Raw genomic sequence first — 13,899 nt, 5'->3', positions numbered from 1 at the left:
GGAATATTTGTATCCCCGTTTTTGCCGCAGTTTTATTACATGTCTTTTTCTTACAGCACATTTTCCAAATATTTGAATTTATTTTTTGAAACTATGCGAATTGATTATTTAATCAGTTAAAATGTTTATGAAGTTACTAGAAAATAGAAATGGCAAATATTCAAAAGCTTTCAACGCCAATGTTATTCAATTTTTGTTTCGCTATCAATTACATTTTAGTAATTTTTACCGAAAGCCTGGCGGTTTTTAAGCGATGTTTTGCCCACCGCACCCGCCATATTGTCGCGTTTTCTCAGGTCGCTTCAGCCGCTTTTCAAAAGAGCCATCAGTCGAGTTTTCCTGTTTTTTGGCAGCCATTTTAATTCGAGTAAAAAAAGCTTGGGGAAAGCTTAAGAGCTGTGATTTATTGACTTCAACGCAGGGCTAAAGGCGGGGATAAAGGCATCTCATTTTGAGCCTTGCGAGCTAGACGAGTCGTGGAGTGTGAGATACTGAGAACTGGAATTACTTAAGGTGGAAAATTTGAGCCATTCTTAAAGTATTTAGAGTTAAGAGCTAGACTATTCCCTACATTTAGTAATTTAAGAGTGTAGCAAATTTTAATAAGAATTAATAACTCTTACTTCATCCTCAAAAACGATTTGCGTTGTTTGAATGCTTGAGGTTGCAATTGAATTGCCTAGGAGTTAAAGACTCGAGTGTGTTTGTTTAACACGTTTCCAATATATAAAAAATATAACTCAGTACTCACTGCAGTGAGTGACAGAGAGCGCATTTTCTCGTCGACGAAAACTTGAGGTCACGGACGGACGGACGGACAGACAGACAGACGGACATGGCGAGCACAATAGTGCATTTGTTCCATAAATGAGAAAATGCGCTAAAAATATGAAAATTCAATGATTAATGCAAATTTTAACATATAACAATTTTGACTGCCCATTTCTAACTGAAAATTTGCTTTTTGAAAAAGAATACAGTAAACTTAATACTAAATTGTTCTAAAGAAACTCTGCATTTCAGATGGCTGGTACCTTCTACGGGACACGTGGGACCTCCGGCGCTGGGACTTCGATGTCGTGCTCACCAAACTACACGCCGAGTTCGGAGTGTCTCCGTATTTCCGCATCACTGTGGTGCCCGACCCTTACAATGAGGGCAAGAACATCATTAAGGTTGGTTGTTATATATACGCATCACTGTGGTGCCTGACCCTTACAATGAGGGCAAGAACATCATTAAGGTTGGTTGTTATATATACGCATCACTGTGGTGCCTGACCCTTACAACGAGGGCAAGAACATCATTAAGGTCGGTTGGTGAAGCCTCTTTTGTATTAATATATTATTCACTTATAATATATTAATTGTATGGCATATTGATGTGATTGAATTTTGTCTTTATTTCATGAAAAGTGTTATGATTGATAAATTTGAGGTCTTTGATAGGTAAACGCATAAAGATGAAAGTTTACGAATAGAGATTTATTAAGATTTTGCTGACGAAACAATGTCGAGTTTTGGATGCAATCGCTAATTACTGAGTGAATAAATTATAATTGAGCTCAGCAGTCGATTGATTTTTTTAAATTTTTATTAGTAAGTTTTAGAATTCGAAAATGATCTTGTTCAAATTTTGTGGAATAAAATGGAACATCGTAATAATTTGTTAAGAATTGTAGCTTGAAAATTCATGTGGCTAACTATATATAAATAATAGGTGTGTTATTTCCCAATAACATGAATTTTGAAGTTCGAATATATGCTTGCCACATTCAAATATTATTTCAATTAGTCAAAATTTCAATTTCATATTGTAAACTGCAATCGAAACACGTCGAATTAAGTACAATTACAAGAAACCTCTTGCTACACACGTATTATACGCCCCCAATAATTGTAGGGTAAACACTCGTGAATGGTTAATGATTAACCTTACATTGTAAGGTTTAAACTCATCCAAGGTATGATTAATGTGCGACATTATTGAATGTTGCTACATTCGAAACGACATTATGATTAATATTTTTTTTACTATTACCGACATTATGATTAATATTATTTTTACTATTAACGACATTATGATTAATATTATTTTTACTATTAACGAAATTATGATTAATTAAACTCATACATCGTGCGATTAACGTCGGCTCATCAAATTATTAACGCCTTAACCCCCATCAACTCGATGGTTTCATGTCCAATGTCTGAAACTTGGTGGCAAACGAGCAGCACTTTCTTTCCTATGTGCTTTTTTATCAGATTTTCCTTTCAAACTTTGTCATTCTAAGCATCTTTCTCATATATGTCAATCTAGTAATCCTTGGCATCCCTGTCACCCTTTTCACCTTACCGTCGTTGTCATCCATGTTATCTTAGACATCTTTGTCACCAATGCTATTTTATACTTATTACAAAATTATTTCATTACTGTCTGAATTAAATATTAAATATTGTTACGTTAATATTTAATATAAATATTATTACGTCAATATCAAATATTGACATAATTTTCGTTGTGCAGTTGGTGCCTTCGGGCTTTTCGATGCCTCACCGCAGCTACTATGATCGTCTTCCTAATAACGACGTAAGTTATTTAGAATATTTAAGCGACCATTCTATACTCACGCAGTTTCTTTTTTTAAATCATTAGTAAATGAGATGAGTTTCTACAGTATACGTGAAAGATTCTTTTAAATTTTTTGCTAAAAAATAAAAAATTTCTCGAATTTTGTTCGAGTCAATTCAACTTGCATGTATTTTTCTTCCCAACTATTTTATTTCACTCTACAAGCGGCATCCGAGTGACTCCGAAATTTTTTTGTATAAAATTTCTAATTTTGACTTGGAAATTTTACTTTTTACAAGTGCCTTCCAATATTTTTGCCCATTTCTATCTTAAATAACTTTAAATTCTTGATTAAGTACCTAATACCATATTTTTGTGCTTCCTTAAATTTGGCGCAAATTGACAGCGCAAACTAAAAAAATAATCCTGCTTTTAATCATTTTTTTAATGTAATAAAATGATTTTTAGAGGTGGTTGAATAGACTGATTAGTCAGCCATCAGATTCCGTCAATGTGTGTTGCTATTTTGCTTGTTTTAAAATGAAAAGCATGGCTTTGTGAAATTTAGATCTGTTTTAAAAATGATGATTGCGCTCAGCGACAAATTTTGAATTGTCAAATAATTTATAATTCATTGTGTTTTCTTGGGAAAGTTTGCTATCGTTTGACAATATATTGCACGTGATTTGAATCATAAGGATAAATTCGACGCTTGCAGGATTTGAGTCTTACTGGAATGATAGAATGCCAAGCATGCCCAGTTTCAATAAAAATTATTGACGATAAAAATTATTCTAAACTGAGTTGGTAGCATAGAAGCATGGTATAAACCATACCTTAGTCTCCCTTGACGTAAACTTGAAGCGAATCTCTCCAGCTTCTCCGAGAAAATGAAATAAATATTAGTACTGGGAATGACGATGATTGTTTATAGTTACTGTTAAACTTATTTTCAAATTATTAAGAAAAAAATTAAAATGGCGTGAAAGCAAGGCCATCTTTTTTCCAATCTTGCTGACAACATTTTGACTTAATTATTGATTTCTGTACCAATCGCTTAATGTCCTTATTCACTTTTTTTTAAATTAAAGTGCGAAGAGACCTTGTTGAGCTTGTGAAAGTAGTTGATGGTTATCAATATATAATTTATTAGCAATCACCGTAATGGGCGATCAATTAATTCGATCGAAAATTTCTAATTCAAAAGTTTATCATTTATTGTTAACTAGACTTAAACTACACGGTAGTTACTAAGCTTACTTCTAACCTTAACCAAATGTAATTCATTTCATTTTGTGTTACCCCAATTCCAAATTTAATTTCGATTCAAAATAATATTGGTTGCAAAGATAAAACGGGAAGTAAAACGGCTCGTTTAACGCTATATATACGAGGCATGTTTTTTAAGTAAGGTCCGTTTTGGAATTAAAAAAAGACGTGCAATGATATCGCAATAATTTTATTTTTATATGAAAGCCTGTACCTTAATCTACTTTTCTACATATGTAATTTTCGGTCAATATTGGGCACTTGTCATAAAGTGGCACCAGTTTTTGAATGCCTTACTGATGAAATTCTGCCGCCTGACTTGGAGGTGAAATTCTGGTGAAATTCTGAATTCTGCTGAAATGGAGGGGAAATTCTGCTGAAAAACGCCTGAAATTTCTTTAGGCGGCAGAATTCAGGCGGCAGAATTCAGGCGGCAGAAGTTAGGCGGCAGAATTTCAGCTTTCATGTAAAAATAAAATAATTGCGATATCTTTGCACGCCTTTTTTTAATTCCAAAACGGGCCTCACTTAAAAAACCTGCCTCGTTATTTAGTTCATAAATTTGTTTTGGTGTTAAGTTTTGGCGCATGCGGTTGCCGCGAGATGTGGCGTATGGTGACCGCCACTGCATCGACTACGACGAGCTAAGAGTTCTACGCGATCTGCAGAAACAATTGTTCCAAAACAACGTAAACCTTATTGGTCGTTTTGATGTCGCTCTCTGTGTATCGTACGGACATTTCTTGAGCTCGAGCGCGGCACGAAATCATCTACTCGAGCGTAATAATAATAGTTTAATTCCGGCATTAAATTTCCTTGACTTTACCTAGATCCTCTTTTCACGCTTCAGAATTTAGCTTAAGCTTTGATTTATAAAAGACATTTATCGCTTTGAAATGGTTGGGAAGCGTATAACCGACCATAAGCTATACTCACTGCAAATTTTCGCGCGCAAAAAACAAGCAACATAATTATCAATACAAACATATTTAGTTGAAACTTTGGAACTTCTTGATAATGGAATAAAAGTTGCATCGCCGTAAATTTCAGCAAAATCTAAGACGAATTTACAAATCATAAAAGTAGAATCTTCTAATTTATTTATGTAATTTTCTATTTATTTTATTAAATAGAAATTCATGATTACGTTAAAAAATAACAACGTCAATGTGTGTCTTCACAAATTTACAGTTCAGAAGCATATGTAGCGCAAAATATTTCTATTACCAACCAGCTTCACCTGATATTGTAATCTTCTTTACGTCGACATCATTGAAGAATTTTTTTAATAAAGTTCAATATTCAGGTATATCTAAACTCATTAATTGAGAATATATATTCTTCTAAGTCACATTCTAATTTTTGAAAAAATGTTAAAAATCTTGGCTGATGGAGCTCCAGAGATGTCCGAACCTGGGCACAGTTTGTAAAAATTTGCACACTTTGATGTCATTTTGCAATAATATTCTATTCTTTACGCTATTCAATAATCCAAAACTTATCAATAACCTGATATTTAAGTACAATTAAATGTGTCTCTTCTCCCAAAGAATAAAAATGTTTAGGTAAGGTAATACTTATCGCACAATTTCACAACAATTTCGAAAATTATGATAATTGCAGCTGGTACCCCGCTTAATATTTTTACATCTTTATATCTTAGTGTTAATTATTATATAATTTCTTGTCCATGACCTAAAGATAAATAATGATTGTGTAGAGCACCCCAAAACTTTGCGCTATTCTTCTTTTAAATTATAATTTTTGTTCTCTACTCTCTTCCTGTCTTCATCCATGAAAATGTTTAATGCATGGATATTTTTTATCAATTTATGGATACTTGTAATCAGTGTTTAAATATTTGAGTTCCATTCCAGTTAATCTGAAATCCATGCTTGGATATTTAAGCTCGGTGCAAGGGAATTTTAAATCCCTGCATGGGAAATTGAAATGTAGGCGCAGATATGTGAACTTTATGCATGGATATTATAAATAAGTTTCAGAATATCCTAAATATATGCATAGATATTTTAAATCTATGCACACATTTTTGAAATTCAAGCTTGGATATTGTATGTCAGTGCATTAAAATTTTTTTATCAAAAGATACAGACGTTAGTAGTGTCCTAAAATTTCGTTTGATTGAAAAAAATTAAATATTTCACACAATAAGGATATTTATGAATTTTTTTGTATGGATTTCACAGCTTTATTCAATTTTTAGTTTCGGAGATGATCTGGTGATTCTGCTTTGAATAAAGGAAAAACGTCCAGTTTAACTTTTATTTTTGCAAATTTTTTATTGTACGACCAAACTGATGTATTTTCAGTTCATTAAAATTCTTTAAATGTTTTTTTCGAAGGATTTTACAAATACATGTTCGCCATTAACTAAATCCTTTTTGTAAATCATTAATTTAAAAACAAGTTGCATATAACCTGAAAACCCTCATCTACGGTTGGCTGTATGCAAGCATATGAGTTTTTATCAAATATCTGGTAATATTGCATACGATAACGATTCTAATTGCATGATTCCAGTTCACTACGCGAAAATACTCTTGAATTTATTTTATTTATAAATAAAGTTTCAGAATTCGGCATGCTTGAATCCCGGAATATTCCTCATTCAATAATGTCTTCCTATATAAACTGACATATTTGTTGTATATTTTACTTTTTTCATAAAAATTTATGGTAAAAATATGTTCAAAGAGCATAAATTTTTCAGATAAATAGTAGGTCTCCTATGAATCCATATGTGGATGAACGTTAAAGTCCGCGGTATTTACTACTCAAATTTAAGTACCTTCCCAACCGACCTCGGTCAGGTTGACATTAAACTGTATGCGTTTTTAAACTGTATAATAATTATATAATTAGAGCATAATTATATTCTTGCATAATATATTCTTGTTCATGTTGCATGAAAATATTTTTCGCTATTATAATGTTCATGTAAGTTTTATCTCCATCAATCATCAATCCCCCACGTTCCGATTATTCATTACACGAAAACTTCTACTTATCATATTTCACATGGCGTCACTCAGTGATTTACAATTATCATAAATGGTGCTCTAATTACATTCAATACGATCCCTAATTTTTCAGTTGGAGAAAGCATTCAAACAATACGCGAAGGATACAGCCAAGATGTTTGAAGCCAGCGGACCTGATGCCCTGGAGTTTGCCTCACATTTATACTACTATGAGAGCCGCATTGCAGAAATAACTCCACCTCAGTCCCATCTCGATGACCCTATAGCGTCTAACCTTAAGATCAACATTGGAGTGCTCGGCATGATGTCATCCAGCGTGAGTCTCGGCAAAATATCTGTATATCCATTGAAAGTGGAAATTTAACAATTATGCTAAGAGGAAATTTTCGTCGATTCATCAGGAAAAAAATAGAGAATTATTCAAAGTAATCTAATGTACAAATTTTCCTGCAGTATTAAGCCTGCGGCTCAGTACATGTGCAAAATTACTTTCACTACAAATATTCTGATGGCAGTTCATTGTTCATTTTTATTCCATTTCATAAAATCTTTAGTTCTAGATTCGCTCATCTACGCTGTATGATAACTGAAACCTATTACTAAAGAGAAAACCGCTCACTCACAGCCTTTTTCACGTTTAGAAATGAAATTTCTTTTATCCATCAAAACTTAATACAGACAACTCACTTCACCGCCATTTATATAAATAGGGAATTACATATTTAATACTCCTATTATCTTCACTTGAAATTAACATAACACAATAGTTCAGCTACCAATTAGGAAATTAACTAAATAATTTCAGTTTTTAACTAATTCATTTCCATTAATTTCCGTTTTTTAATTATTTGAAATTAAAATGTAACAATTTTTCAGATACCATGGCTGGACCTTCTAAGGAACGTGTTCCCCAGCAGCAAACTGGACCACAGGACCGAAGTTCTCGTTGTATCACATGAGTATTTCTCCGATCTCTCCAAGCTGATCTCTACCACTGACCGCAGGTCTTGCAATTTATTCACACAATATGCTTTTAGGATACTCTGTTGGAAAAAACGGTGAAAAAAACGTTCTAGTGTTCTGGCGACCCACTGGCGTTCTAGTGGCCGGTCGCCCCGTGAAAATAAACCATTTCGCCAGTTTTATCAGATGTTTTACGGATTTCTAGTGTTAAGTTAGAATAAAAATGGCGACACGGTGTTTCTTTTCACGTGCCGACCGGCCACTGAAACGCCGGTAATACCGTTAACGGTAATTTTACTAGCAGTGTACGATAGCAGAACAAGCTTGCTTAAACACATTTCCTTGTTTATTTCCGCCTAAATTTAGGTATTCAATGCTTCTTATAATATGAAAATTAATGTTCTCACATTCGAAACGTCGTTAATAAATTAAATTTCTTCGTTGAACCTGCATTTTTTTGATCAACCAACATCATCTGAAGAATATTGTTCGAACCTGAAAATGTAACTCCATGATTTCTCTGGTCATTAACCATTCGTGTATGCTTCACGAGTGGTTAATCAATATGCTTTGTAGATAGTGTATTGCAGCAACATTCAGATTTCATTGCTCCAAGAACACGAAGTTATTTCAATCTTCGATATTTATACCAATGCACATTTTTACTGCAGTCGTACAAAAATGCATGTAAATCATATGGCAGACGATGCCCAGGAAAATGATGACGAGATTCATGATAAGGTTATTCAAAAATGATATTCATGATTCCTTAGATTTCATTTCCAATTTTCATATTCACTTTAATAATTCACGTTTTTTCAGATTATATATGCAACGGAATTAAATGTTTTTGATATTCATTTTGGATTTTTTAAACTCTTATTTATTTCCCACAATTTTCAAGAAACTGACATTATTCTCAACAAATTCTAAATTAACCTTTGTAAAATCTCATAGCCTTTAACTTATTTATATAAATAAAGTAAATTATTTTTATGGTAGGCATATCAATCCTAAATTATTTAGATGATTAGTCACTATTATGATTATATTTATTAATGATAGGTTAAGCAGTTATTTTAACATTTTGCGTAATATTTCATACTCAGCACCAAATGATGCTTGTTTATGATCATTTTCTCGTTCTTCATAATTAGAGGTGCAAAATTGAATTCTCACAAATTTAATCGCTCATGAAAATCCGAAAACGAAAAAGGTTCGGTATGTTTGACTTTACCAAAGTGTGAACTCAACATTTTAAATGACTGAAATAACTATATGGTGGAACTTTTCGTTATTGGTTTGTTCTTAAAGCTTTTAAAGTCTTCTTTTGTTCTACAGGCAGCTGAACACATACCTGATTTTCAACTTCGTCTCGTATTATCTGCCTTATTTGCCTGACAAAGACAAAAGGGTTTTGGATCTTTACAGCAGAGAATTTACAGGTTAGTGATGTAGTTGTGACAAATGTAATTGCTTATTTATCAATATATATGTTATTAATAATAATTAAAGTTCAATTATAATATGCTAGTATATACTAATTTTTATCAATATACGAAAATTTCTTATTTAATTTACATCGTATTTAAATATTCAGGTGCCTTATTGCAGTAACCTTCTTTACATCTCGAGATCTCAATATAGAGATCTCGAGATCTCAATATAGATCGAGATCTCAATATAGAAATTTTTACATCTCGAGATCTCAATCTCAAGAAATTATCACATTACCTGTGATAAAGATAAAAAATATCATATGATTCTATAATTCATATACGATTGGCTTCGATATAATTTAAACTAATGCCTAAGAAAAAACGTATCATCTTGTTTTTAACACTAAAACTCCTGAAGTTTAGCATTTTTTAATGCTCTCTTTTTGATAATATAAGCGTTGTCCATTCACTATAGTCACATCTCTGTTAACATATCTCAAGCTTATAGGTAACTTTTAATTATGCCTTCACGTTAAATATCAATTTCAACGTTTTTACTCCATAATAAAAATAATCCTAGTTATTTTAACTACACCTTAACTATCAAACTATCTTTACTATTGCAGGTGCTCAACGGCCTCTGGAACGATGGGAGTTTTGCATCCAGTCCACATCACAATTTTTCAGCTACGGTTTAGGTTCTCTGTACGAGAGAACGCCTGCGAGGATGAAAAACAGGGACCCTACTATTGAAACGGTGAAATTTCTTATTTTTTCTTATTTATTTTAAAAAATATTCTAGCGTATGTTTATGGCGATAAATCTAAGCGGATGTTTTTGCTGATAAGTCTAATTGGCGACTTCAAATTAGAAATTTCTAACATATCCATTATGATTCAGAAATACGCAAATGCAGCCTTCAGCAAAATAATCGATCTTCCTTTGATGCGCATTATCTTGAATTCTCAAAATTCGCGTCTAATTGCACAACACCGTAGGTTTTTCTGCATTACATGTAATTTTTTTGCGAATATCCATGAACATGCAATTAGAATACCGGCATTTTACTCTATCAATTTTGCAGGTCACGAAAATATTTAATCAGATTCGTCGGACTTTAACGATCAGCCTCGCCCACAGCCGATGGTATCCCATGGAGACCAAAGCAAGACTCAGCGCCAAGGTGAAACCAAATAATATTTCAATTTTATTTCAGTCAAATGTCTAGCAAAAATGTTTTCAAATATTACCTTATATATTCAATATTTTGCATTCTTTCTACCTCCATACATTATTTGTCTTTTATCCACTTAATTACGACATCGAGCAAGAGTCACGTTCCTTGTAATGGCATTTTAATTAGTTAATTCGTTATTATTATTTATTATTAAACTAGTTATTATTTCACCAGTTTGCCACGCCTTTCTGATATGAACATAATTTCTGCCTCGTATGTGTAAAATCGTAAGTTATAAATCGTTGCAATTGTGCATATGTCGAATATTATCGTAACTTCTTGTCTTGTTTGTGCAAGATCGTAAGTTATTAATCGTTTTAATTGTGCAGTTATCGATTATTAGCGTAACTTCTTGTCTTGTTTGTGTAAGATCGTAAGTTATTAATCGTTATAATTGTGCAATTGTCGAATATTAGCGTAACTTCTTGTCTTGTTTGTGCAAGATCGTAGGTTATAAATCATAATACATGTGCAGTTATCGAACATGAGCATCACGGTTGGCTACCCAGACTCTCTGTTGGATCGCCGGGTTATCGATGAACATTATAAAGACTTCACAATCTTCACCAAAGACTTCTTCAAAAATCTCAGAGTAAGTCTACCATCAAAGCTTTCAATAATCGATGATCATTAATTAATTTTCCAGGATAATTTTGTTTCTCTGGTGAACCTTCTGATCGAAAATGATCTTTGGATTCAAATAGATGAGTAAATTTCGAATTTTGCATAATTAACGATTTCTAGCCACGTTGAGCAATTTGTTTGAATAATATTTTCCAGTTGCATTGCTGAAAGCCACTATCTAATATTGAAGGCTAAAATAGAAGTTGGTAATACAGCAATTCATTCTTCATTTAAACTATTAGGCTAGCGTTTCCCTGAAAAAATTAAACATTTATTTTCATTTTTGAAACCTTTTTACTCAAAAGCGTTGAAACCTGATCTTCATTTCCTGGAAAATATTATTAAATGATAAAATGAAACCGTGTTAACTTTTATCAACTAATTACCGAAGCAAATGTGTAATTACAAATAACAGCTTGTGCTAATTACCAAACAGCCATCGATCGAAGCTACCTAATTCAAACATCAAAACAGGACCCAAAACAGCATGAAATTAAGTGTTTTTATCATATAAATAGCTTTTTATTAATTCTTCGAGAAATCAAAGTTAGAAATTCAATCACCAGGTCCAAAGAAATAATAGTTTATTTTTATTGCAGGGCATGAAATTAAATGGTTTTCATACCATACAGCACTTTTTACTAACTCTTTGAGGAGCCAAAGTTAGAAATTTTCATCACCAAATCAAAAGATATAATATTTATTTTCATTGCAGGACTCGATTCTGAACGGACGGCGTCACATGGAGAAGCAGCTTCTGGAACCAGAGACTGAGAAGCCGTGGATGGCAGCTCTGGCTGGCGACAACATCGCTTACGTTCACCCCTCCAACCGAATTGTCATCCCTCCACACTGGCTTAACCCACCCTATTTTCATCCCAACTACCCGGCGTGAGCACATTATTATTTCCTTATCATATATTATACTATTATCAATTCATTATCATATATGCCGGATCCATTAAAGAATAAAATTAATTTTCGGAAATTTTATTATCATTCTAATGATAGTACGCCGCAACGATTTCTTAATATACTCCCATTCCACCATAAAATTAACTGCATGATTCGTTACCCATGTAGTCGCAATTCCAAAATAATATTTCGTTATATTTTAATCGATTCAATTTATTATTCGTGGTTTTGCATGACTGAAATTATATTGTCTTGCACGCAAAAGTGAATCTCAATTTTAGCGTTGATCATTACTGAAATTTTCAGAATCTTGCAGCAAAATTTCTCGGTTTTAGCGTAGGATTTAGAATCGCTGTAGAATGATACAAGCAACAATTTTGTAAACTGAATGATCGAATGAATTTCAAGTTTGGTAATATGTATAAATGCTTAATATTTGATACGCAGGGCTATGTTGTACGGCGGTATCGGTGTTCGAATCGCAAGAGAGATGCTCCGAGCCTTCGACTCCGTGGGACTGTCCTGGGACAGCCATGGCCGACTGGTTACTCCAACGTCGTACACTAATAGGTACATTTATTATGCCTTCTCGTTACGTTCAATTTTGTAAAATTCTATTCTCCACGAAAGGCACAGAATTAAAGTCAAGCCATGGCCGACTGGTATTCCAACGTCGTGTACCAATCGGTAGGTTGTTGGACGTTCTCTTGAACCTCACTTTCGGGCGGTTATTTGAGACTATTATTACTAAACTTTTTTGAACCTCTCACTAATACTTTCATGATTAAGACGGCAACACCATTCTGCACGAAAAATGAATAAATTTTTAACAACGGATGACATATTTCCCAACATCCAACACAAATCGGTACAATGAACACAAATCTCTTGATGCCTATTTTTGGGTTATAATTTGAGACAATAATTTTATTCTGCACGAAAAGCTTTTCCTGAATCAATAATAGGGGAAAAAATATTGTAGAACATAATGACCGCAAAATTATTTTTAATGCAATGTTGAGCCATATTTATGTTAAGCAATACCAATTGCATTGTTTTGCCACGACCTTATCACAGCAGGTGATATCGAGCAAGTAACACAGGTCTCATAAATTTAAGTTGATGTGGGAATTAAAATCAAAGCAGAATATGCAGATCATCTGAAGAACTAGATATCATCTTGATCATCATCTGAAGCACAGTTTTGCTTTTCCTGTCAAGAATGACCGGCCATAGTTTTTACCTGTAAGTTCTGCAATCTCCATCACAGCAATTTCAATTACCTCAATTTTGTATCACCGTAACAATGTTTACTTTTTTCCATTTTAGAACAGAAGTTTGACAATAAATTTTTCAGGACTGTGGAGAATTTACGAGGCGTGGCAGAGTGCGTGGCAGCTTCCACATCCGACCTCTCGATCGAAGACGATAACGTCATCCAACACACGGCCAGTGACACCGCCGCGGAGGTGGATGCAGTCAGACAAACTTATAAGGTGAGTGCACCGCTGCGTCGAGCAAGAATATATTCCAGAGACTGAACGATTCATACTAGTAGTTGGAGCTGCAGTATGAAAGCCGTAGATGTAGTGGATGCAGCCTGACAAACTGCCACAGTGGATGTAGCATGACCAAAGCCATAGAAGTAGAGGGTGTAGCCTGACTGAGGACCTAGGAGAAGTAGTGTAGCCTGACGAAGGACCTAGGAGAAGTGGGTGTAGCCTGACAAACTGCCACAGTGGATGCAGCATGACCAAAGCCATAGAAGTAGAGGGTGTAGCATGACTAAGGACCTAGGAGAAGTGGGTGTAGCCTGACGAAAGACCTAGGAGGAGTGGGTGTAGCCTGATGAAAAACCTAGGAGAAGTGGGTGTAGCCT

General features: G+C 33.7%; 1 protein-coding gene across 3 annotated transcripts in view; it reads left to right on the top strand.

Annotated features, from left to right (window-relative positions):
- The window catches only part of LOC108680579 (endothelin-converting enzyme 1), a 47,886-nt gene that overhangs the window by 31,428 nt on the left and 2,559 nt on the right, over window positions 1-13,899 (top strand). The window contains exons 3-13 of one of the 3 annotated variants that reach the window (XM_047882973.1): window positions 1,024-1,175; window positions 2,527-2,589; window positions 6,955-7,158; window positions 7,719-7,846; window positions 9,147-9,250; window positions 9,871-10,001; window positions 10,329-10,427; window positions 10,957-11,073; window positions 11,821-11,996; window positions 12,468-12,590; window positions 13,378-13,516. In XM_047882973.1, coding sequence (XP_047738929.1) covers window positions 1,024-1,175; window positions 2,527-2,589; window positions 6,955-7,158; window positions 7,719-7,846; window positions 9,147-9,250; window positions 9,871-10,001; window positions 10,329-10,427; window positions 10,957-11,073; window positions 11,821-11,996; window positions 12,468-12,590; window positions 13,378-13,516 — 1,436 coding nt within the window. Of the gene's footprint in view, window positions 1-1,023; window positions 1,176-1,212; window positions 1,244-1,266; window positions 1,312-2,526; window positions 2,590-6,954; window positions 7,159-7,718; window positions 7,847-9,146; window positions 9,251-9,870; window positions 10,002-10,328; window positions 10,428-10,956; window positions 11,074-11,820; window positions 11,997-12,467; window positions 12,591-13,377; window positions 13,517-13,899 lie in introns of those variants that run through there. The other 2 variants (XM_047882975.1, XM_047882974.1) reach the window with 2 other exon arrangements.

This window comes from Hyalella azteca, unplaced genomic scaffold, assembly GCF_000764305.2.
Source record: "Hyalella azteca isolate HAZT.00-mixed unplaced genomic scaffold, Hazt_2.0.2 contig11717, whole genome shotgun sequence".
Taxonomy (NCBI): Eukaryota; Metazoa; Arthropoda; class Malacostraca; order Amphipoda; family Hyalellidae; genus Hyalella; species Hyalella azteca.
This window is presented reverse-complemented; position numbering and strand designations above follow the sequence as displayed.